We start from the raw sequence: 27,848 nt of genomic DNA on the forward strand, positions 1-27,848 counted from the left end.
TGGCCAAAAAAGTGAGCGGTACACCTGTACCTTCAAGACTTGTAATACCAGCGGGTGTTAAAAAGCAGCGTTGGGACCAGCCAACACTGCTTTTTAAGCCTAACGCAAGACTCGTAATCTAGCCGAAGGTTATTAATAGTATGGTCAATCAGTTTCTCTGGATAGCCTCTTTTTACAAATGTATTACCCATTGTTTGTAATCTAGCGGGTAACTTCCTTTTATCCTTTACAATTCTTTATGTACGTAGCAGCTGGCTTTTAGGTGTAGATTGAAAAACACTATCAGGATGGAAACTATTGTATCTCAAGAGTGTTTCTGACTGTAGGTTTTACATATAGGTCAGTTAATAATCTATTGTCTTGTTTGCATACCCTATTATCCAAGAAGCTAATTTCTTCATATGAGTTAGTGAGAGCAAATTTTAAACCTGACATAGAGGAATTAATATCTTCCACAAATTGAAGCAAGGACCCCAATGGATCCCCCATATGCCAAAGATATCATCTATGTACCGTAGCCAAAGTTGACATTCCTTTCTAAACAAGATATTTTCATTGACCTATCTGTTCTAAAAACCACTTATAAATAAGTGGGCATAGGAGGGGGGCACATTGGAGCCCATTGCAGTGCTTCTTTTTTGCATTTAGTAGGTATCCTGGAAAAGGAAATAATTACAGTAGAGAACAAGTCTCAAAAGATCATCAAACAAAATCCCATTGTAGTGAATTATATTGTTCATTTCCTTCCACGAAACCTCTAACAATAGTCAATCCTGCCTCATGAGGTATAGATGTGTATAAACTAAGAACATCTAGGGAAAAAATAATACAGTGTTCCTCAACTTCAACATTTTCCAAAATCTCTAAAAAAAAAAATTTGTATCTTTAATGAAAGATTTTTGTACCTTCATAATAGGAAACAAAATCCTATCCAAAAAGATTAAGATATTGGAAAATATTGATTCAGTGTAAGCCACTATAGGGCGACCTGGGGGATGTATAAGATCCTTGTGGATTTTGGGTAATGTGTAAAAAAACTGAATTTATGCTTACCTGATAAATTACTTTCTCTTACAGGTGTATTCAGTCCACGGATTCATCCTTACTTGTGGGATATTCTCAATCCCTACAGGAAGTGGCAAAGAGAGCACACAGCAAAGCTGTCCATATAGCTCCCCTCAGGCTGCGCCCCCCCAGTCATTCGACCGACGGTTAGGAGAAAAAGGAGAACCATAGGGTGCAGTGGTGACTGTAGTTATTGTAAATTAAATTTGAACCTGACTTAAATATCAGGGTGGGCCGTGGACTGAATACACCTGTAAGAGAAAGTAATTTATCAGGTAAGCATAAATTCTGTTTTCTCTTACTTGGTGTATTCAGTCCACGGATTCATCCTTACTTGTGGGATACCAATACCAAAGCAATAGGACACGGATGAAGGGAGGGAACAAGTCAGGTAACCTAAACGGAAGGCACCACTGCTTGCAAAACCTTTCTCCCAAAAATAGCCTCTGCAGAAGCAAAAGTATCGAATTTATAAAATTTGGCAAATGTATGCAGTGAAGACCAAGTCGCTGCCTTACAAATCTGTTTAACAGAAGCCTCATTCTTGAAAGCCCAGGTGAAAGCCACAGCTCTGGTGGAATGAGCTGTAATTCGTTCAGGAGGCTGCTTACCAGCAGTCTCATAAGCCAATCGGATGATGCTTTTCAGCCAGAATGAAAGAGAGGTAGCAGTCGCTTTCTGACCTCTCCTCTTACCAGAATACACAACAAACAAGGATGATGTTTGTCTGAAATCTTTAGTTGCTTTTAAATAGAACTTTAAAGCACGAACCACATCAAGATTGTGTAACAGTCGTTCCGTCTTAGAAACTGGATTAGGGCACAGAGAAGGAACAATGATTTCCTGGTTAATATTCCTATTAGAAACCACCTTTGGAAGGAAACCAGGTTTAGTAAGCAAAACAACCTTAGGGTGAATCACACTGCAAAGCAGACAATTCTGAAACTCCTCGAGCAGAAGAAATAGCTACTAAAAACAAAACTTTCCAAGATAATAACTTGATATCTATGGAATGAAAAGGTTCAAACGGAACCCCTTGAAGAACTGAAAGAACTAAATTTAGACTCCATGGAGGAGCCACAGGTCTGTAGACAGGCTTGATTCTAACTAGGGCCTGTGCAAACGCCTGAATGTCTGGTACAGCTGCCAGACGCTTGTGTAACAAAATAGACAGAGCAGATATCTGTCCTTTTAAGGAACTAGATGACAGACCTTTCTCCAAACTTTCTTGGAGAAAAGACAATATCCTTGGAATCCTAACCTTACTCCACGAGTAACCCTTGGATTCACACCAACAAAGATATTTCTGCCATATCTTATGGTAAATCTTCCTGGTGACAGGCTTTCTGGCCTGTATCAGAGTATCTATAACTGAATCAGAGAAACCCCGCTTAGCTAGAATTAAGTGTTCAATCTCCAAACAGTCAGTTGCAGAGAAACTAGATTTGGATGCTTGAAAGGACCTTGGATTAGAAGATCCTGCTTCGATGGCAGTTTCCATGGTGGGACCGATGACATGTCCACTAGGTCTGCATACCAAGTCCTGCGTGGCCACGCAGGTGCTATCAGAATTACCGAAGCCTTCTTCTGTTTGATTCTGGCTATTAGCCGAGGGAGAAGAGGAAACGGTGGAAAGACATAAGCTAGACTGAATGACCAAGGCGCTATTAATGCATCTATCAATGCCGCCTTGGGATCCCTGGATCTGGATCCGTAAAGGGGAAGTTTGGTGTTCTGACGGGACGCCATCAGATCCAACTCTGGAATGCCCCAAAGCTGGGTCAGCTGAGCAAAAACCTCCGGGTGGAGTTCCCACTCCCCCGGATGGAAAGTCTGACGACTTAGAAAATCCGCCTCCCAGTTGTCTACCCCTGGGATGTGAATTGCAGATAGATGGCAGGAGTGATCCTCCGCCCATTTGATGATCCTGGTTACTTCCTTCATCGCTAGGGAACTCTTTGTTCCTCCCTGATGATTGATGTACGCCACAGTCGTGATGTTGTCCGACTGAAACCTGATGAATTTGGCCTCTGCTAGTTGAGGGCATGCCTGGAGCGTATTGAATATCGCTCTCAGCTCCAAAATGTTTATCGGGAGAAGAGATTCTTCCCGAGACCATAGTCCCTGAATCTTCAGGGAGTTCCAGACCGCACCCCAGCCTACCAGACTGGCATCAGTCGTGACAATGATCCACTCCGGTCTGCGGAAACTCATTCCCTGAGACAGGTGAACTTGAGACAACCACCAGAGAAGAGAGTCTCTGGTTTTTTGATCCATTTGAATTTGAGGAGATAAATCTGCGTAATCTCCATTCCACTGTTTGAGCATGCACAGCTGCAGTGGTCTGAGATGGATTCGGGCGAAAGGGACTACGTCCATTGCCGCAACCATTAAACCAATTACTTCCATGCACTGAGCCACGGAAGGCCGAGAAATGGAATGAAGAACTCGGCAAGTATTCAGCAGTTTTGACTTCCTGACCTCTATCAGAAATCTTTTAATTTCTACCGAGTCTATTAGTGTTCCCAGAAAGGGAACCCTTGTGAGCGGGGACAGAGAACTCTTTTCTACGTTCACCTTCCACCCGTGAGACCTTAGAAAGGCCAGAACGATGTCCGTATGAGCCTTGGCTCTGTGAAAGGACGACGCCTGTATTAATATGTCGTCTAGGTAAGGTGCTACTGCAATGCCCTGCAGTCTTAGAACCGCTAGAAGGGACCCTAGCACCTTTGTGAAAATTCTGGGAGCGGTGGCCAACCCGAAAGGAAGGGCCACGAACTGGTAATGTTTGTCCAGAAAGGCGAACCTTAGGAACTGATGGTGATCTTTGTGGATAGGAATATGTAGGTACGCATCCTTTAGATCCACGGTAGTCATATATTGACCTTCCTGGATCATCGGCAAGATTATCCGAATGGTTTCCATCTTGAAAGACGGAACTCTGAGGAATTTGTTTAGAATTTTTAGATCCAGGATTGGCCTGAAAGTTCCTTCCTTTTTGTGAACTACGAACAGGTTTGAGTAAAAGCCCAGTCCTTGTTCTGCAATTGGAACTGGGTGTATCACTCCCATTTTTAGTAGTTTTCTACACAGCGTAAGAACGCCTGTTTCTTATTTTGGTCTGAAGACAAACGAGAAGTGTGGAACCTTCCCCTTGGGGGAGAATCCTTGAATTCTAGAAGATACCCCTGAGCAACTATTTCTAATGCCCAGGAATCATCAACGTCTCTTGCCCAAGCCTTAGCAAAGAGAGAAAGTCTGCCCCCTACCAGATCCGATCCCGGCTACCCCTTCATGCTGTCTTGGTAGCAGGAGCAGGCTTCTTGGCCTGTTTACCCTTATTCCAGCCCTGCAAGGGTTTCCAGGTTGCTTTGGGCTGGGAAGCGTTATCTTGCTTTGCGGCAGCAGAGGTTGCAGCAGGTCCGCTCCTGAAGTTGCGAAAGGAGCGAAAATTAGCCTTGTTTTTGGCCTTAAACGGCCTATCTTGTGGAAGGGCATGGCCCTTGCCCCCAGTGATATCTGAAATAATTTCTTTCAGCTCTGGGCCGAATAGGGTTTTCCCCTTGAAGGGAATATTTAACAGTTTTGTTTTGGACGACACATCTGCAGACCACGATTTGAGCCAAAGCGCTCTTTGCGCCATGATGGCAAAACCTGAGTTTTTCGCCGCTAGTTTAGCTAATTGGAGAGCGGCATCAGTGATAAAAGAATTAGCCAGCTTCAAAGCGTGAATTCTATCCATGACCTCATCGTATGAAGTCTCCCTATGGAGCGACTCCTCTAGTGCCTCGAACCAAAAAGCCACTGCAGTAGTTACCGGAATAATGCAGGCAATTGGTTGAAGCAGAAAACCTTGCTGAACAAAAATTTTCTTCAGCAATCCTTCCAATTTTTTATACATAGGATCTTTGAAAGCACAACTGTCCTCTATTGGTATAGTTGTACGCTTAGCCAGTGTTGAAACAGCCCCCTCTACCTTAGGGACCGTCTGCCACGCGTCCCGCCTAGGGTCGTTTATGGGGAACATTTTCTTAAAGATAGGTGGGGGAACAAAGGGTACACCTGGTCTCTCCCACTCCTTAGTCACAATATCCGCCCCCCTCTTTGGGATCGGAAATGCCTCAGTGTATACAGGGACCTCTAAAAATCTGTCCATTTTACACAATTTTTCAGGGACCACCATGGGGTCACAATGATCCAGCGTAGCTAAAACCTCCTTAAGCAGGACGCGGAGGTGTTCCAGCTTAAATTTAAACGCTAAGGAATCTGACTCTGCCTGCTGAGAAACTTTTCCTGTGTCAGAAATTTCTCCCTCAGACAGCCCTTCCCTCACTGCTACCTCTGAGTTTTGTGAGGGTACTACAGATAAATTATCCAAAGCTTCAGATTGCTCATCCTCTGTATTTAAAACTGAGCTATCGCACTTTCTTGGAAAACTGGCAGTTTGGATAAAAATGCTGCAACGGAATTATCCATTACTAATTCTTGTAAACTAATAGGGGCCAATGCGCTAGAGGTACTAGGCATTGTTAGCGCGGGCGTAACTGGTGTAGACACGTGGGGGGAGGAAGAAGGACTATCCTCATTACCCTCCATTAAGGAATCATCTTGGGCAGCATTTTTAATAGTCACTGGATGATCTTTAAAATGCTTAGATGTTTTTGCACACTTTAAACATAAATGCAATGGGGGTACTGCCATGGCTTTTGAACATAAAGAACAAGGTCTATCTGAAGGCTCAGACATGTTTGACAGACTCAGACAACACTAAAATATTGAAAAAAATACTTTTTGAAAAAACGTTACTGTCTCTTTAAATAATAAAAGGCACACACTTTTTTACCAAATCATCAAAAAACATCCGATCTTAATGAAATTTTCACCACATGATCCTAATGCCTTGAAATGATTGCACACAAATTTTCAAATCGTTTAACCCCTTAATGCCCAAACCGGAGCAAAATTAAGTCAACACCCGGTTTAACCCACTACAGTACGATGCAACAGTCTTTGCTGTGGCTTTACCTTCCTTTAGGGTTATTTGCAGGTGTAAATTAAGCCTCCCTGAAGTCCTCCTGTACTCTAAAGGCTCTGCACATGAAGCTGTATGGAGCTGTGTTGCAAATCAACTGCGCAATTGAGGCGCGAAAATGAGGCCCCCTCCTTCATTACTCCAGAGTTATGGGGCCTTTCTGAGTCAGATTAGCTGTCTTACAAAATGCCAGGCGTAAAAAAGTCCCCAAAAAGTGTTTCCAACGTCTAAAACGCTTAATAAATATAAGATTACATTAATAAAGTAATCGATTTAGCCCATCACAGTGTCTGTCAGTATTAAAGCCCTTAACTGAAGCCATCATTCTATACTGTGTCTCAGAAAATGGCTTACCTTCCCTCATGGGATTTCTGTCAGTCTTCTAGCACTACCAGGTCTTGTTAGAAAAAATGACTGACATACCTTAAGCAGTATAAGCCTGCAAACTGTTACCCCCAACTGAAGTTCTCCTGTACTCAACAGTCCTGTGTGTGAACAGCAATGGATTTTAGTTACAACATGCTAAAATCTTTTTCCTCTCAGCAGAAATCTTCATCACTTTCTGCCTCAGAGTAAATAGTACAAACCGGCACTATTTTAAAATAACAAACTCTTGATTGAAGAAATAAAAACTACAAATCTAACACCACATACTCTTTACCCTCCCGTGGAGATGCTACTTGTTAGAGCGGCAAAGAGAATGACTGGGGGGCGGAGCCTGAGTGGAGCTATATGGACAGCTTTGCTGTGTGCTCTTTTTGCCACTTCCTGTAGGGATTGAGAATATCCCACAAGTAAGGATGAATCCGTGGACTGAATACACCAAGTAAGAGAAAACAGGAGTTACTGGGAATCTTTTCCATAAAAAATCATAAACTGATTTTGTGATAATACCATGATTATGTGCCCTATCCAAGATGACTGTTATTTGAATAGCAGCAGACAATTGGTGGAGTATTTCCTGCATATAATATTCTGTATCTAACACAATAACTGCTCCTCCCTTATCCGCATTTTTAACGGTAATTTCTTTGTTGTTCTTTAATTTAGAAATAGCATCTTTCTCTTCCCTTGTTAGATTATATTTGCACAGTTCAGGAGTTTACTCTGATTTTTTAAAAAGAGCATATACATCTTTTTGTACAAATTTGGCAAAGGTTTCAACCCCTGGGTTACTGGTAGGGGGAACAAAAGAAGATGTTATGTTAAGGCCAACAGTATTCAAATCAAGTGCTATTGAATCTACTTTATTAACATCATTTTTTAAACACATTTCCATATTCTCAAAAAGAGCCTTTAATCTCAATATCCTGAAAAATGTATACAGATCCTTATCAACACCACACAGTCCTTAATTGGACAGAAAGACAGTCCCTTGTGGGCTGTGTTATATAGGTGAGACCACCCAGGCTGTCAGGGATTGGTTCTGCCAACATAAAACTTCTATTAGATCTAAGGACATGACTCTGCCAGTTTCTGCCCATTTTGTACAAATGGGTCACTCAGTAAGTCAACTTCGCTACCAGGTTATTGACCATATTCCCCAACTTAGGAGAGGTGGGAATAGAGAATTTAGGCTAAAACAAAAGGAGGTATGATGGATTAAATTTTTGAATACCCTTCATTCTAATGGTCTGAATAAGGATTATGATTTGCATTTATTTTTATGATTTGTGTATATAAAAAAGTTGTTATTGTATTTTCTTACTGTCCCCACAAGATGTCACTGCCTTATTGCAAGTATGACTGGAAAGGCAGGGGTTAAAATGTGTCAGAGGCAATTAGTGATTTGATTGGTTCAGGTAAGCTTTTTAAATGTGTGTGTTCACCTGTTCAACGATGCATGATTAAGGACCATGTAGGTTAGAAACGTCGCTCTGTTTTGAGGTCTTATATCCTCCAATAAATAATTGTCACCAGAAACTGCTGTGGTGCTGTCACATCCTTTCTCTGGACTATATATATATATATATATATATATATATATATATATATATATATATATATATATTTCCATGTAAAGTTAGCACTCTAGCATGACTTCTTAGAGCCTGAGTCATAAATGTGTCTAGGTGTAAAAAAAGACTCTTCTCTACATTTCAAAGTTTTTACATTTATCATTTCCAACGTTTCAGCCCCAAACTGGGCCTTTGTCAAGGTTGGGGCCGAAACGTTAGAAACAATAAATGTAAAAACTTTGAAAAGGAGAGAAGAATCTTTTTTGTACACCTATATATATATGTACACACAGTATATGAATATATATATTACCATGAATGGTAATTTAAGCAGGAGTGATATGCAGATTCTTCTAAATTTCTGCTAAAAAAATGAATGTTTGTAAATAAAACATATTTGTATTAATTGTTTTAAATAATTATATGTTATTAAAAGGGACATAAAATGCAAAACTTTTCTTTCATGATACAGATAGAGCAAGGGCTCACTGTATCCGGGGCCACTGGCCAAGTGTTCTTTTCACATGAGGGCCACTTAAACAGATTGAGTGCTCTGGAACTGGGCATACTAACAACTGGAAGTGACATTTACCCAGTAGTAGTGCATGCTGGGATTTGTAGTCCCCAATAGACATACACAGTGTATATTTAACTTGTTTAAAAAGTGATATTTATCCAAGCAATGCATAATGGTAGTCTACACTGGGCAATGCTTGTCTTTATATTTTTCTTATGAGTGCCTATATAGAGCAACTTGTTTACACCTCTTAGAACCCTAAAATTATCTTGAGGGCCGCATATAGGGTTGCCACCTCAGCCATGTTTTCCTGGACAATTATGAGTTACACATGCTGCAGGGTGTGCAGGAAGGAACATGTATTGTGTTTATGGACAGCACTATTCATAGGCACTATACATATTCCTCCCTGCACACCCTGCAGCATGTGTAACTTATAAGTGTTCTGTATTTTAAGGGACGGGTGGCAACCCTAGCCGCATATGGCCTCAGGGCCGGTACTTTGAGACAACTGAGATAGAGCACACAATTTTTACACAACTTTCTAAATTACTTCTATGATCATATTTTATTTGTTTTCTTGTTATCCTTTGTTGAAAAGCAGGGATCTAAGCTGAGTGTGCACGTATCTGCAGCACTATATGGCAGCAGTTTTGCTATAATGTTATACATTAGCAAGAGCACTAGGTGGCAGCACTTTTTCCTGTCATGTAGTACTAATGTTATACATCAGCAAGAGCACTAGATGGCAGCACTATTTCCTGTCATGTAGTACTAATGTTATACATTAGCAAGAGCACTCGATGGCAGCACTTTTTCCTGTCATGTAGTACTAATGTTATACATCAGCAAGAGCACTAGATGGCAGCACTATTTCCTGTCATGTAGTACTAATGTTATACATTAGCAGGAGCACTAGATGGCAGCACTATTTCCTGTCATGTAGTACTAATGTTATACATTAGCAAGAGAACTAGAGGGCAGCACTATTTCCTGTCATGTAGTACTAATGTTATACATTAGCAAGAGCACTAGAGGGCAGCACTATTTCCTGTCATGTAGTACTAATGTTATACGTTAGCAAGAGCACTAGATGGCAGCACTATTTCCTGTCATGTAGTACTAATGTTATACACTAGCAAGAGCACTAGATGGCAGCACTATTTCCTGTCATGTAGTACTAATGTTATACATTAGCAAGAGCACTAGATGGCAGCAATATTTCTGTCATGTAGTACTAATGTTATGCATAAGCAAGAGCACTAGATGGCAGCACTATTTCCTGTCATGTAGTACTAATGTTATACATTAGCAAGAGCACTAGAGGGCAGCACTATTTCCTGTCATGTAGTACTAATGTTATACATTAGCAAGAGCACTAGATGGCAGCACTATTTCTGTCATGTAGTACTAATGTTATACATCAGCACGAGCACGAGATGGCAGCACTATTTCCTGTCATGTAGTACTAATGCTATACATTAGCAAGAGCACTAGATGGCAGCACTACTTCCTGTCATGTAGTACTAATGTTATACATTAGCAAGAGCACTAGATGGCAGCACTATTTCCTGTCATGTAGTACTAATGTTATACATTAGCAAGAGCACTAGAGGGCAGCACTATTTCCTGTCATGTAGTACTAATGTTATACATTAGCAGGAGCACTAGATGGCAGCACTATTTCCTGTCATGTAGTACTAATATTATACATTAGCAAGAGCACTAGATGGCAGCACTATTTCCTGTCATGTAGTACTAATGTTATACATTAGCAAGAGCACTAGATGGCAGCACTATTTCCTGTCATGTAGTACTAATGTTATACATTAGCAAGAGCACTAGATGGCAGCACTATTTCCTGTCATGTAGTACTAATGTTATACATTAGCAAGAGCACTAGAGGGCAGCACTATTTCCTGTCATGTAGTACTAATGTTATACATTAGCAAGAGCACTAGATGGCAGCACTATTTCCTGTCATGTAGTACTAATGTTATACATCAGCAAGAGCACTAGATGGCAGCACTATTTCCTGTCATGTAGTACTAATGTTATACATCAGCAAGAGCACTAGATGGCAGCACTATTTCCTGTCATGTAGTACTAATGTTATACATTAGCAAGAGCACTAGATGGCAGCACTATTTCCTGTCATGTAGTACTAATGTTATACATTAGCAAGAGCACTAGATGGCAGCACTATTTCCTGTCATGTACTACTAATGTTATACATCAGCAAGAGCACTAGATGGCAGCACTATTTCCTGTCATGTAGTACTAATGTTATACATTAGCAAGAGCACTAGATGGCAGCACTATTTCCTGTCATGTAGTACTAATGTTATACATTAGCAAGAGCACTAGAGGGCAGCACTATTTCCTGTCATGTAGTACTAATGTTATACATTAGCAAGAGCACTAGATGGCAGCACTATTTCCTGTCATGTAGTACTAATGTTATACATTAGCAAGAGCACTAGATGGCAGCACTATTTCCTGTCATGTAGTACTAATGTTATACATTAGCAAGAGCACTAGATGGCAGCACTATTTCCTGTCATGTAGTACTAATGTTATACATCAGCAAGAGCACTAGATGGCAGCACTATTTCCTGTCATGTAGTGCTAATGTTATACATTAACAAGAGCACTAGATATCAGCACTATTTCCAGTCATGTAGTGCTAATGTTATACATTAACAAGAGCACTAGATGGCAGTACTATTTCCTGTCATGTAGTGCTATTGTTATACATTAACAAGAACACTAGATGGCAGCACTATTTCCTGTCATGTAGTACTATTGTTATACATCAGCAAGAGCACTATATGGCAGCACTATTTCCTGTCATGTAGTGCTAATGTTATACATTAACAAGAGCACTAGATGGCAGCACTATTTCCTGTCACGTAGTGCTATTGTTATACATTAACAAGAACACTAGATGGCAGCACTATTTCCTGTCATGTAGTGCTATTGTTATACATTAGCAAGAGCACTAGATGGCAGCATTATTTCCTGTCATGTAGTACTAATGTTATACATTAGCAAGAGCACTAGATGGCAGCACTATTTCCTGTCATGTAGCACTAATGTTATACATTAGCAAGAGCACTAGATGGCAGCACTATTTCTGTCATGTAGTACTAATGTTATACATCAGCAAGAGCACTAGATGGCAGCACTATTTCCTGTCATGTAGTACTAATGTTATACATTATCAAGAGCACTAGATGGCAGCACTATTTCCTGTCATGTAGTTCTAATATTATACATTAGCAAGAGCACTAGATGGCAGCACTATTTCCTGTCATGTAGTACTAATGTTATACATTAGCAAGAGCACTAGAGGGCAGCACTATTTCCTGTCATGTAGTACTAATGTTATACGTTAGCAAGAGCACTAGATGGCAGCACTATTTCCTGTCATGTAGTACTAATGTTACACATTAGCAAGAGCACTAGATGGCAGCACTATTTCCTGTTATGTAGTACTAATGTTATACATTAGCAAGAGCACTAGATGGCAGCACTATTTCCTGTCATGTAGTACTAATGTTATACGTTAGCAAGAGCACTAGAGGGCAGCACTATTTCCTGTCATGTAGTACTAATGTTATACGTTAGCAAGAGCACTAGATGGCAGCACTATTTCCTGTCATGTAGTACTAATGTTACACATTAGCAAGAGCACTAGATGGCAGCACTATTTCCTGTCATGTAGTACTAATGTTATACATTAACAAGAGCATTAGAGGGCAGCACTATTTCCTGTTATGTAGTACTAATGTTATACATTAACAAGAGCATTAGAGGGCAGCACTATTTCCTGTCATGTAGTACTAATGTTATACATTAGCAAGAGCACTAGATGGCAGCACTATTTCCTGTCATGTAGTACTAATGTTATACATTAGCAAGAGCACTAGATGGCAGCACTATTTCTGTCATGTAGTACTAATGTTATACATTAGCAAGAGCACTAGAGGGCAGCACTATTTCCTGTCATGTAGTACTAATGTTATACATTAGCAAGAGCACTAGATGGCAGCACTATTTCCTGTCATGTAGTACTAATGTTATACATTAACAAGAGCATTAGAGGGCAGCACTATTTCCTGTCATGTAGTACTAATGTTATACATTAGCAAGAGCACTAGATGGCAGCACTATTTCATGTCATGTAGTACTAATGTTATACATTAGCAAGAGCACTAGATGGCAGCACTATTTCCTGTCATGTAGTACTAATGTTATACATTAGCAAGAGCACTAGATGGCAGCACTATTTCATGTCATGTAGTACTAATGTTATACATTAGCAAGAGCACTAGATGGCAGCACTATTTCCTGTCATGTAGTACTAATGTTATACATCAGCAAGAGCACTAGATGGCAGCACTATTTCCTGTCATGTAGTACTAATGTTATACATCAGCAAGAGCACTAGATGGCAGCACTATTTCCTGTCATGTAGTACTAATGTTATACATCAGCAAGAGCACTAGATGGCAGCACTATTTCCTGTCATGTAGTACTAATGTTATACATCAGCAAGAGCACAAGATGGCTGCACTATTTCCTGTCATGTAGTACTAATGTTATACACTAGCAAGAGCACTAGATGGCAGCACTATTTCCTGTCATGTAGTACTAATGTTATACACTAGCAAGAGCACTAGATGGCAGCACTATTTCCTGTCATGTAGTGCTAATGTTATACATTAGCAAGAGCACTAGATGGCAGCACTATTTCCTGTCATGTAGTACTAATCTTATACATTAGCAAGAGCACTAGATGACAGCACTATTTCCTGTCATGCAGTACTAATGTTATATATTAGCAAGAGCACTAGATGGCAGCACTATTTGCTGTCATGTAGTACTAATGTTATACATTAGCAAGAGCACTAGATGGCAGCACTATTTCCTGTCATGTAGTACTAATGTTATACATCAGCAAGAGCACTAGATGGCAGCACTATTTCCTGTCATGTAGTACTAATGTTATACATCAACAAGAGCATTAGAGGGCAGCACTATTTCCTGTCATGTAGTACTAATGTTATACATCAGCAAGAGCATTAGATGGCAGCACTATTTCCTGTCATGTAGTACTAATGTTATACATCAGCAAGAGCACTAGATGGCAGCACTATTTTCTGTCATGTAGTACTAATGTTATACATTAGCAAGAGCACTAGAGGGCAGCACTATTTCCTGTCATGTAGTACTAATGTTATACATTAGCAAGAGCACTAGAGGGCAGCACTATTTCCTGTCATGTAGTACTAATGTTATACATCAGCAAGAGCACTAGATGGCAGCACTATTTCCTGTCATGTAGTACTAATGTTATACATCAGCACGAGCACTAGATGGCAGTACTATTTCCTGTCATGTAGTACTAATGTTATACATTAGCAAGAGTACTAGATGGCAGCACTATTTCCTGTCATGTAGTACTAATGTTATACATTAGCAAGAGCACTAGATGGCAGCACTATTTCCTGTAATGTAGTGCTTCAGGCATGTGCACGATACCTATCTAGATATGTCTTCAACAAAGAATAACATGAGAATAAAGCAAATTTGATACTTAAAGTCCATTAGAAACTTTTTTTTTTAATTGTATTCTCTATCTAAATCATGAAAGAAAATGTTGAGGTTTAATGTCCCTTTAAGGCCAGCGTGTTACTTTGCTTAGTACAAATAATAAAGCTACCAGAACCAGTACAAATGGAAAAGGTTGTAATTTACTGTATTATTTACCTGTGATCTGGATTAGTCATTCTACCTTTTGTGACTTCAGAATCCTTAGTGTATCGCAAAAATAATGATAAAATGCCCCAGAGGAACCCCCGGGCCCTGATAGAGCAACTTCACAGCAAATACATAAACAAGCACTTCTCTCTCTCATAGCCACGTACCACTGCTATCCAAGGACAAGTGACTGCTGTCTTTCACTTTGCATCAACCTATTGGTTATTTCATTGTCAAAAAAGAGGTCTTTAAGGGCCCACAGACACAAATAAAAGAAAACATGAAGTATAAAACATTTACATCATATCTATAGTTTGTAGATACCAACCACGAATATTAATAATTATTAATAATAAAATTACCATTAACAGAACTGAGGGAACAAAATGGACCAGAACCAACATTACAGAAGTGGTGCTTAAAGTGATAGAAATGTGTATGGGGGATTTACATGCTAAGTAGAGGCATTCTTGTAATATACTTCTATTAGCAAAAAGGCTTCTAGTAAAAGTGATTACCGTTTCTCAGCGGCATACGCACATATGCTGTGAGTGCTCTGTGCACAGACATTCAAACCCCACACCTTCTCGGATAGCCAGCTTGTAAGTCGTCACTGTTGCACTACACCGGCGCTCTGCGCAGGCATGGTGTTTGTATCCTCCAGTCACACAGAGCATACGTGCGTATGCTGCAGATACAGTAATAACATTTACTAGAAGCATTTTTGCTAATGGAAGAATAATGACAAAATACGACTTTATCAAATTAAATTGTATTCATGCCCATTTCAATGTCTTCCTTTCCCTCCCTTTAACAGCAGAAATGAAACAACTCTTGCATTTGGGTAAAACCCCCACTTGTACCAAGCTCCCTAGCGAAACCAAAAAGCAAATTCTGTAAACTATTTTTGTCAATATGCTACAAATGATCTAAACAGTGACTGATTTGCAGAAAAACATGGTCACCACTTGCTTTTTGGTCACTTTAGGGAGCATGTGACAAGTTAATTTATATACAGTCACTTATATAGTATAGTACTGGCTAACAGGGAAGGTCTATACTAAGCGTGCTAGGTGGGACTGCGCCATTAAACAAACAATAATCCTCAGCACAAAAAGCTGGGCCCCTATGTTTTATCAGAGTCCTTACCTCCCTCTTCCACTTGGCCAGCCACTCATCTCGTTTCCGCTTGGGGATGTAATATGGGTCTCCAGCCTGGAAGGGAAGTCTTTGCATGGGCCTCTGACGCAGACTGGATTGCAAGCCCAACCCTCCGCGCAGCCGGCCTCTGTATCCCTGCTCAAAGGCAGTTAGAAAGACAATTAACACCCTGTTAAATTAGTAGAAAAACTACTGTTTCTAGTTTTGATCAATGCAAACTACCATAACATTTAATGGGGCAGTCCCACTTAGCTAGACATGTTCTCATAGAAAGTCCTTGCGTAACAGTCATCTGTATCAGGCTGTTATCCTGCAGTCAGCTGGAGATCACACGGACACTTTGCATTATAGCGATATTGCCTTAAAGGGACATACAACACTGTGTAATTACAATACTATTATGTAGCCTTGCAATGAATTAACCTACTTGTCCATTGTGAAATAGTTCTGAATACATTAACACCTTGTTTTACTGTAATTGTTTTTCAATGTCCAAACTCCCATCAGCACATTTCTCATTTAAAGGAACCAATCCTACTTATTCACGCATTTTGGGCCAGATTACAAATGGCGCGTTAACAATTACGCACAAGCAAAAAGGGGTTTATCGTGGGTGTTTGTGCGTGTTGGGTTTACCACTGGTATTACAGGTTGAAAGTAAACATGATTGCATGAGCGCAAACGTGATTTTTATGCTAAAATGATTAATGCTTCCTCAGAACTCTGGTTAACTGTTTTGTGAAACAATTAGGTGTCACAAAACACATCAAAAATATATTGTAAAGTACAGTTACACACATAATAACACTATCTAATAACAATACATTACACAGTACAGTTACACACATAATAACACTATCTAATAACAATACATTACACAGTACAGTTACACTCATAATAACACCATCTAATAAATATACATTACACAGTACAGTTACACTCATAATAACACCATCTAATAAATATACATTACACAGTACAGTTACACACATAATAACACCATCTAATAAATATACATTACACAGTACAGTTACACTCATAATAACACCATCTAATAAAGATACATTACACTGTACAGTTACACACATAATAACACCATCTAATAAATATACATTACACCATACAGTTACACACATAATAACACTGTCTAATAAATACACATTACACAGTAGTTACACTCATAATAACACCATCTAATAAATATACATTACACAGTACAGTTACACACATAATAATACCATCTAACAAATATACATTACACAGTACAGTTACACACATAATAACACTATCTAATAAATATGCATTACACAGTACAGTTACACGCATAATAACACTATCTAATAAATATACATTACACAGTACAGTTACACTCATAATAACATTATCTAATAAATATACATTACACAGTACAGTTACAGACATAATAACACCATCTAATAAATATACATTACACAGTACAGTTACAGACATAATAACACAATCTAATAAATATACATTACACAGTACAGTTACAGACATAATAACACCATCTAATAAATATACATTACACAGTACAGTTACAGACATAATAACACCATCTAATAAATATACATTACACAGTACAGTTACACTCATAATAACACCATCTAATAAATATACATTACACAGTACAGTTACACTTATAATAACACAATCTAATAAATATACATTACACAGTACAGTTACACTCATACCACTATCTAATAAATATACATTACACAGCACAGTTACACACAAAATAACACTGTCTAATAAATATACATTACGTACAGTTACACTCATTATAATACCATCTAATAAATATACATTACACAGTAGTTACACTCATAATAACACCATCTAATAAATATACATTACACAGTATAGTTACACTCATAATAACACTATCTAATAAACATTACACAGTAAAGTTACACTCATAATAACACCATCTAATAAATATACATTACACAGTACAGTTACACTCATAATAACACCATCTAATAAATATACATTACACAGTACAGTTACACTCATAATAACACTATCTAATAAATATACATTACACAGTACAATTACACTATAATAACACCATCTAATAAATATACATTACACAGTACAGTTACACTAATAACTTTATATGTATGTTTACATTTATATGTGTTTACAGATGTATATATGTATTTATATGTGTATATATGTATTAGATATGTGCAGCTTCGAAAAATTCGGTTCGGATCGATTCGGACCGATTCGAATTTCGGTTCGGATCGATTCAAAAGAAATCGAATGAATTAGTTTCGGATTCTTTCGGATTCATGGAAAATTTAGTTTGAATCGATTCGGAATTTCGGTCAGTGTTAAGTGGGATGTGCTGTGTATTACACTAGTATACTGTACAATACTAGTGTAATACACAGCCATCCGAATCCATCCAAATCTACCAAATGAATTCGAATCGATTCAGATTTATTCAGTAGATTCGGCACTACCGCAATTCGGAAATTCGAATCGATCCGAATCTCCGAATTCGACAAATTCATCAGAATTTCAATTCGGACCGAATCGAATCGCACATGTCTAATATGTATTTACAGACATATAAACACATAAATATATATGTATACATATATAGACATATACAAGTGCATTGGAGCCCTATGCAGTCAAGTAGATGAAAACATGTAAAATTATATTTATGCAATATTCATATTTAAGAAAGTGTTATACTGTGTATTTACTGTAAATATTTCACATTCCAATGTTCTGCACATGGGGAAATATGTTCCAAGTATTTTTAAATAGATATTCCTATATATATTTATATATCTATACCTATATATAATCATATATATATATATATATATATATATATATATATATATATATATATATATATAGTTAGAGATACATATTGCACCTAAATACCATCAGAGAAAACTGTTTACTTTCAACTTGTAATACGAGCGCTACCCAATACGCTCACATTTTTTTACTTCTAGCGGAGTTAGTGCTCAAGCAGGAGTGTTAAATTCCGTTCCCCTGTAATCTGGCACTTTATATTACAATTTTAAAGTGTTGTATGTCCCTATTTTTATATTATTTTTAATGCGCAGTCTCAGGATGTTTATCCCCTAACTGAATGTTACACTTTTACAAAGATACAGAAGTTTCATGCTGATACAGAAAGAAATCTAGAATATGAGCAGTTATCAAGCCAATGTGTCCTTTGCTGTAAACATAACATTGTATTATAATTCCCTGTATTGTCATCAAGCAAAGGGGTTGTCTTTATAATTCTAAATAAACTCTAAAAATAAAGCCATATTGTTAGAAAAAAACTTCTGTCTTGTTAGCTGAAGTCCTGGTCAGATACTGGTGCCCATGTTAGAAAATAATATTATCTCTTCGCTTCTGGTTTTTTTCTTGAGTCCAGAGAGCCAAAAATGTTTGTTTAGGGACAACCCAACGAGAGGACAGTGACTTCTAGGAGAATCAAAGAGCTCCCAGACATAAACAACATCAAGAGGTCTATTTAACAAAGGTCTTGCGGACCTGATCCGACAGTGCGGATCAGGTCCGCAAGACCTCGCTGAATGCGGAGAGCAATACGCTCTCCATATTCAGCATTGCACCAGCAGCTCACTGACTATACGTTATTGATCATAAAAGTCACAACATACTTTAATAGCAGAAGACTAGCAATAGCACAAAAATGCACATATGTCCACATACGAATACATCTTGAATACTGAAAACAACATTTAAACTTTTAGCTGCAACCCTGAAATATTTGAACATAATAAAAATATTTTTTTTAAAAAAAGTATTAAAAGGCATTAAATGAAATTTAGAGTATCAAGGAATTTATAGCATTAGGAGTCCATTGGTAATAAATATAGGTGAACGTGTCTGGAGGAAATCCCGCTCTGAACCCGATTTCATGCACTATAAGTTAATTCTCTACTCTTACACCTCTGCCCTTCGCTTAGCTAAGCAAACCTACTTCTCTTCTCTTATATGCACTCACTCCTCAAACCCTAAAACACACTCTTTTCCATTTTCAACTCTCTCCTCCACCCTCCTGCACCATCCACCTCATCTGCATTCAGTGCTCAAGACCTTGCTGACTATTTCTCAATAAATTACTTGCAATCCGAGGAAACATCCCAACACAAACCTGCAATCTCCCAATTCCCCCCCCAGTCACCCCCTCTGCCACTCTCTGCACCCTCCTCCCAACCACTGAGAGTGAAGTGGCTTCCCTTTTGTCTTCCTCACACCTCACTACCTGCCCACTTGACCCTATTCCTTCACATCTAATTCCTCCTCTGTCTACCACCCTCACTCTGGCTCTTACTCACATATTTAACCTATTCCTTTCTACTGGCTCGCCTCCTTCAAACATGCAAAGGTCACCCCTATCCTCAAAAAATCCTCCCTCGACCCTAACTCCCCTGCAAACTACCGCCCCATATCACTGCTCCCAGTAGCTTCAAAACTCCTTGAAAAACTAGTTTTCAATCGCCTAACCCACTTCCTGTCCTCCAACTCATTGCTCGACCCCCTGCAATCTGGCTTCCGTCCCCAACACTCAACTGAGACTGCCCTCACCAAGGTTACTAATGATCTCCTTTCTGCTAAAAACAAAGGCTACTACTATATACTCATCTTACTTGACCTATCTGCTGCCTTTGACACTGTTGACCATCCCCTTCTCCTACGATCTCTCAGTTCTCTTGGTCTGTGTGACACTGCCCTCTCCTGGATTCACTCTTATCTCTCTAACAGATACCTCTCCGTCTCTTTTGCTCATGACTCCTCCTCTCTATTGCCCCTGTCTGTTGGAGTACCTCAAGGCTCTGTCCTGGGTCCTCTACTCTTCTCTATTTACACTTCTTCACTGGGTAAACTTATCAACAGCTATGGCTTCAGCTATCACCTCTATGCTGATGATACCCAGATCTACCTTTCCACCCCTGCACTCTCTCCTTCTGTCAACTCTCACATCAGCGACTGCTTATCTGGCATTTCCTCCTGGATGGCCTCTCACCACCTAAAAATAAATATGTCCAAGACCGAACTACTTCTAATTCCCCCCTCTAGCTCCACTCCAGTCTCTAATTTTTCTATCACTGTTGGCGGCACCACTATCTCCCCATCACCCCAAGTCCGCTGCCTCGGAGTCACGCTTGACTCAAATCTGTCCTTTATTCCCCACATCCAACTGCTCTCTTCATCCTGCCGCAACCACCTACGCAATATCTCCAAAATTCGTCTGTTTCTGAGTGCTGAAACTACCAAACAGCTCATCCACTCCCTGGTAATTTCCCGACTTGACTACTGTAACAACTTACTAACTGGCCTCCCTCTCTCCAGCCTCTCTCCCCTCCAATCCATCCTAAATGCATCTGCCAGGCTAATCCACATCTCTCGACGCTCTGTTTCTGCTGCACCTCTCTGTAAGTCCCTTCACTGGCTCCCCATTCACAACAGAGTTAAATTCAAAATTCTCACCCTGACCTACAAAGCCCTCACCAATTTTTCCCCCTCCCTACCTGTCCTCACTCATCAACAAATATACTCCTGCCCGTCCCCTAAGATCCAACAATGACCTGCTTCTTGCGTCCTCTACCATCACCTCCTCTCATTCTAGACTACAGGACTTCTCTCGTGCGGCACCAACCCTCTGGAATGCACTTCCTCGAGATGTCAGACTTGTCCCTAACCTCCCCTCCTTTAAACGTTCCCTAAAGACCTTTCTGTTCAGGGAAGCTTATCACCCAACTTATCAAAAAAATAACTTCACTTAACTAACAGTTGCCCTCTATCTCCTCACTAATATCATTCTCACCTCTGCAGTCCCCACCTCCTGTTTCCAATCCTCTTACCCGTCTAGATTTAAGTTCCCACGGGAATAGGGCCCTCAATTCCCCCTGTATTTGTCTGTAAAATGTTGTGTCTTATCGTATTGTTTCTCCACTGTACTGTTATCCTTGTACCCATGGGCAGCGCTGCAGAATTTGTCGGCGCTTTATAAATAAATAATAATAATAAATATATATATATATATATGTATATATATACATACATATACACACACACACACATTTATCAGACTATTATAGTTAAAATATATACTTCTCTGCCCCCCCTCCCCACCTGAAGTACAAAGCTGCAGAAAAAAAGTGTCCATTTTTTTTTAAATTCCCTGATTGTTGCTCATTTTAGAGGAATAAGCACAGTATTCTAGGAGTTACATAGCATTCTGGAATTTATAGTTCACTATTTCCCTCTCAGTATTGTGCCCCTGCAGTTCTGGACTCTAATTCCTAGCATGCAATTTACAATGGTGGGGAGTGAGCTTCCTAGAGGACAGAAAGTTTTGCATAAGGTCACCCCCCCTCCTCCATGCTTTGTGTGTATGCTTTGAGCCATGTAGGGGCATTTCCACTTCCACCATCATTTTAACAGCAGCAAAGAATAAGGTATCTCATTAATAACAATTGGCTCTGCATTGACATTTTCTGTGCAATAGCTTGTGAAACGTTTTGCCAATAGCACAAATAGAGGAATGTTTATTTGGCATATTTTAGGTCATGTAATGCTAAGAGTTGTAGGGTTTATATTTATAGGTTAAAACTTATGTTGGTTCTTTAGTGCTTAATTGTTATTATGTTTTTCTTATTTATAACTGTATAATGCAACAGATCAAATAAACAAAGCACTGATAAATAAAACTATATTCTCTATTTTCATTTACAAGTTAGGCGTCTGGATATTTATAATGTTCTAGAAAACTAGGACTAGTAGCATTTTGGGATAATTTTCAACCCCTGATTTATATATATATATATATATATATATATATATATATATATATATATATATATATATATATATATATATATATATATATATATATGTGTGTGTGTGTGTGTGTGTATTTATTGTCTGGGCATATTTCACTTTATGGACCCCTGGAAAAATTTCTGCGGATGCCAATGACTTGCAGAAACCAACTAGGTCTCTAAGCTTAATACCTCAGTGCTCCCTTTAGTCAGTTTATTATTTATTCCATGAAGTTCTGGTAACATTCACAAATTTATTATAATTATATAGAATACTGTGTCATGGTAACATAAAAAGCCACCAGATTTATATATTAAAGAACAAGATAACAACATCCAGCACCTGCATCAGAGTCTATTTTTCTTGCGATTGGATCATGGTGAGAAAGAGAAAAACAATAATGATTGGCCAGCTATATAACAGGATAAACAACAGTAAAACAAGAGGTGATCACAATACACAAATATAATGAGACCATTAGATAGCTCATCACCAAACAGCAGATCCATAGGCAATTAGAAACAAATATTATTTTATCATTTGTATGGTAACAAATTAATATAAAACCAAATTAAGAGCAAAGCTTAAGAAATGTGCACAAACCTAATGACGTGGAGTTAAATAGACAAATATACAGAAAGAGAAGCGCTTACCCAGGAAAGGACAACGGCTCAGAAAGCTTTGTCTTTGGTGGGTCACCACCTGGGAGCAGCCTCTTTTAACCTAACTGTGCCTTTCACAAGGGAGCGCTTTCCTGATGTATATCAGTCTGATCCCACCTAATGAGGACTGTCCTCCAGTACCAAAATACCAGGCAATTCTCCTCTGGACAAGGAACATGGCAGCCCCAGTTGATCATTTTGGCCTTCTGTAGGCCTCATCAGTGAGGTGCAGCCTTCTGTAGGCCTCAACAGTAAGGTGCAGCCTTCTGTGGGCCTTATCAGTAAGGTGCAGGCTTCTGTAGGCCTCATCAGTGAGGTGCAGTCTTCTGTAGGCCTTATCAGTGAGGTGCATCCTTCTGTAGACCTCATCAGTGAGGTGCAGTCTTCTGTAGGCCTCATCAGTGAGGTGCAGCCTTCTGTAGGCCTCATCAGTGAGGTGCAGCCTTCTGTAGGCCTCATCAGTGAGGTGCAGCCTTCTGTAGGCCTCATCAGTGAGGTGCAGCCTTCTGTAGACCTCATCAGTAAGGTGCAGGCTTCTGTAGGCCTCATCAGTGAGGTGCAGCCTTCTGTAGACCTCATCAGTGAGGTGCAGCCTTCTGTAGACCTCATCAGTGAGGTGCAGCCTTCTGTAGGCCTCATCAGTGAGGTGCAGCCTTCTGTAGGCCTCATCAGTGAGGCGCAGCCTTCTGTAGGCCTCATCAGTGAGGCGCAGCCTTCTATAGGCCTCATCAGTGAGGTGCAGCCATATCCGTCTAGGCACATTGGGCAAGGAGTTCATGTCTGGTTCCCCCATCACTCGTAGGGAGACTTTCCCATGAATCATAATAGAAATATACAAAGAGAGAGAAGCGCCCAACCAGGAATGAACAACGGCTTTGTAGCTTGTTCTTTGGTGGGTGATCACCTGGGAGCAGCCTCTTTTAGCCCAATTGTGCCTTTCACAGAAGAGAACTTTCCTAAAGTATATCAGTCTGATCCCGTCTAAAAAAAGACTCTTTGATTATATTTGTGTATTTTCATGATTCAGACAGAACAGACTTTACAATTTACTTCTGTTGTCAAATCTAATTCTTTCTCTTGGTATCCCTTCTTGAAAAACACTCCTAGGTAAGCTCAGGAGCAGCAATGCCTTACTGGGAGCTAGCTGGTGATTGGTGGCTACACATATATTCCTCATTTCATTGGCTTGCCAAATTTGTTCAGCTAGCTCCCGGTAGTGCCCTTTTGCTTTCTAGCTGATGTTAGCTATGAGCTTGCTTACCGCAAGTTAAGAAGCAGTGATTGCAAGACTCGTTTGTTTGGGGTTATTGGCAGGCCCTGAGCATGGGGGTAGTTATATGAACTTCCTAGTGCAATAATAAATGCAGGCAGCGGACAAAATACAAACGCAAGTGGACAGGTTGCCAAGCTGGGAATATTACTTATCTGTCAAATGAAACATTTGTAATATGGGTAGAATTGATGGGCCTTTTGGTTCTTATCTACTGTCAAATTATATGTATCTATGTGCAGGGGTTAAACACAGCTATGTGCAAGCAGCTGCATTGGCTCGTTTTCATCAGCACTAATAAATGTGATACAGAGTTACTTATATCACTTTATCTTTTCTTTAGGTTTTCGTCTATAAGAAGAAGCAGCTAACTGGGACATTATATCCTCAACTATTTTTCAGTATTTCAATTTCAATTGTTTATATATACTGTATATACAGAGGTGTAACTAGAAACCACAGGGCCCAGGTGCAAGAATCTAAGAAGGCCCCCCCTACCCCCCCCCCCCCCCCCCCGCCAAAAAAAAAGGTGAATTTGATACATATCTTTTTTTTTTTTTTTTTTTTTTAACATTTAACATGGAAAAAAAAATGTGAGTCAGATTATATGTCTGCAAAAGGAGGTACCCTGTGCCCACAGTCTGTGAGGTGGTCTGACCCCCTATTACTGTATATAGTGACACTGTTTAACCCCCCAGTACTGTATGTAGTGAGTCAGTGACACAGTCTGTAGTCTGCCGGTGAGATGGCTGGCCTGACCCTACCCACCCCATTACTTTATAGAGTGACCACAGTAGTCAGTGACATGGTCCAGCCCCCCCGTACTGTATATAGTGGTACTGTATAGTGACACTGTTTACCCCCTCCCCCCATGCTGTAGTAATAAGGTCTGTAATTTTCTGGTTTTACAAACATATACACACACACACACACATACATGCATAAATACACACACAGTCACATACACACACACACACATAAACACCAATGGGTAAAACAGGAACACTAACCTCTGTAGTCAGAGACACTAGTGAGGCATCGTGTCACACTCACATGATATCAGTGCAGGCAGTGGCAGGTCAACGTTTTTTATTGAGAATTTTTTTTTTTTTTTTTTTAAGCTGGGCCCCCACCCTCAGTGGCCCAGTCACAGCTGCGACCTCTGCACCCCCTGTAGTTTTGCCTATATATAATGATTGTTTTTTTTCCCTTCAAGTGGTTTAATGGACCAGATAGCGTATGTGATTGTTATAAGCTTAAATGTTAAATGTACTTCTATTATAAAATGTACTTGATATCTTTTACTTGGCATAGAAGAGCATCAATGCACTTCTGGCTGCTAGCTGCTAATTGCTTATTACACACATAACTCTTGTAATTTACTCACCAGATCTGTTAAGCTAGCTCCCAGTTGCTCTCAAGCTGATTTTAACTCTGTGTTTTACCCCTCTGCTGCAGTTTTCAGGACAGTGGGGAGGAGCATAACTTTCTAGTACATTTTCAGTTGTGGGATTCATGAAAGAATATTAAAGTGAAGGTAAGGTTAAGCGGTTGCGAATACACCCAAGCATTTATCAATATTAGTTATATTCAGTCGCTAACTTTTTTTTATGTTCAGGCTACCGGTTTTATAATATATCTATTTAAAATGTATTAGCGTTTACTTGCCGACTCCTCCCAGAAGCTACTTCTGTGTTATCCTGGCTTCTCTCCTTGAGTGGTCCCACCCGCTCTCTACGTCGGTTGAAAGCATGTTCAAGATGCTAATTTAATGGGCTGAACCCCCGGGGGGGGGGGGGGGGGGAAGAGCATTGGATGATCCAATATCCATATGCTGTCAATCAATTTGATTAAAATGGTGGGCAGAGGAAATAATATTATCATCGGCATATTAAAAGGTAAGAAAAAGATTGATATAATACGATCTGTAAAAACTGATGAATTAAACTAGGGCTATTTTTAAATTAACTGTAATCTGACGTTAATGAGTGTTGTGAACTTTACCTTCACTTTAAGACAAACTGGGGCCTAAATTCAAAACTGATTCCTGAGTTGCAGTGCTCAAGCAAATAAAAAACATAGCTAAAATGCCATTGTCTAAGACAGGACGTGAAAAACCCAGGTACCAGTGAGCCACTGGCGCCCGAGAAATTAGGATCTGCTGTTTTAGAGTTACCAAGACACTCAATGGGTTGGCCAAAAGTTTCTGTCGAGCCCTGATCTAAGATTTAAACAAAATAACTATACAATACAAGTTCACAAAAACAGAAACATGACATGGTTGATGAGGATTTGGTATTTTAAACTTTTTTATATTTGAAACCTAAAATTGTAAAGAAACGTGACTGGTAGAAAACGATGAATGACTCATTAACATAAACAAATTTGGCACCATTTTATCTGTGTCACTGTTTAGATGATAAAAAAAGGCTACAAAAAGTACTTCCCTAAAAACTATGGGGATGATGTCTGGTGGACATGATCCGATGTAGCAATCATGTCCGCCAGACATCAATAAATGCCGACAGCATACGCTGTCTGCATTTATCATTGCACAAGCAGTTCTAGTGAACTGCTTGTGCAATGCCACTCCCTGCTGATTTGCGCCCAATCAGCCGCTAGCAGGGGGTGTCAATCAACCCGATCGTATGCGATCGGGGTAATTGCTGTCCGCCGCCTCAGAGGCGGCGGAGGAGTAAAGGAGCAGCAGTCTGTCCATGGTACTGAGGGATGATGATGTTTCAATATAGTCAAAATTAAAGTTTCATGATTTAGATAATTTTAAACAGTTTTTCAATACACTCCTGTTATCTAATGTGCTTCATTCTCTTGGTATCCTTAGTTAAATCCTCACAAACGCAGCCTCTTACTTAGATCCTTTAAGCATCACAACCCAGATGTTGTTTTCCTCCAAGAAACACACTGGCTAGACAGCGAACCCCTTAAACTTACCTCCAAGATTTATACTCACATTGAATCGACCCCTTTCATTAAATAGCAAGGGGAGTGGCAATTTTACTACATAAGCGACTCGCTTTTGAAATAATCCAGGTCATTAAAGATCCTCAAGCTAGATATGTCATCCTTATCTGTAAATTAAATCATGTGGTCTACACTCTGGCCTCTGTCTATCTCCCGAACTCCAACCAACTAAGATGCCTTAAGCACATTCTCCATATCCTAGCACAGGTCCAACAGGGTAGAGTCCTTTTAGCTGGGGACTTCAATATGGTCTGGGACCATAGAATAGATAGGAAAACCACCACTAAAAATGTTTTCCCCTGACGAACATTTAGCTTGTAGATTCTGAAATTTGATGTCCTGTTCAGGCTTTTATGACATCTGGAGAGCTCTTCACCCAAAATACAATGACTATACACACTTCTCGCACCCACAAAGACTGTATTCTAGGCTAGACTACATATTCTCCACAGCAGATTCTCTAGATCTAGTCACGCAGACCAAGATATCCATATGCCCTTGGTCTGACCATGACCTAGTGCAAGCCGATATTCAATCTTCAAGTGTCTCACACCCTCGAACTGCCTGGCGTCTGCCCCATCACATT

The 27,848-nt window shown here is 39.6% G+C and overlaps 1 protein-coding gene across 2 annotated transcripts in view; it reads right to left on the reverse strand.

Annotated features, from left to right (window-relative positions):
• The window catches only part of LOC128655877 (DNA (cytosine-5)-methyltransferase 3A), an 877,286-nt gene that overhangs the window by 425,636 nt on the left and 423,802 nt on the right, over positions 1-27,848 (reverse strand). For both annotated transcript variants that reach the window (XM_053709465.1, XM_053709464.1), the window contains exon 6: positions 15,488-15,634. In XM_053709465.1, the coding sequence (XP_053565440.1) occupies positions 15,488-15,634 (147 nt within the window). The remainder of the gene's footprint in view (positions 1-15,487; positions 15,635-27,848) is intronic.

The sequence above is a fragment of the Bombina bombina genome, chromosome 4 (genome assembly GCF_027579735.1).
Source record: "Bombina bombina isolate aBomBom1 chromosome 4, aBomBom1.pri, whole genome shotgun sequence".
NCBI lineage: Eukaryota > Metazoa > Chordata > Amphibia > Anura > Bombinatoridae > Bombina > Bombina bombina.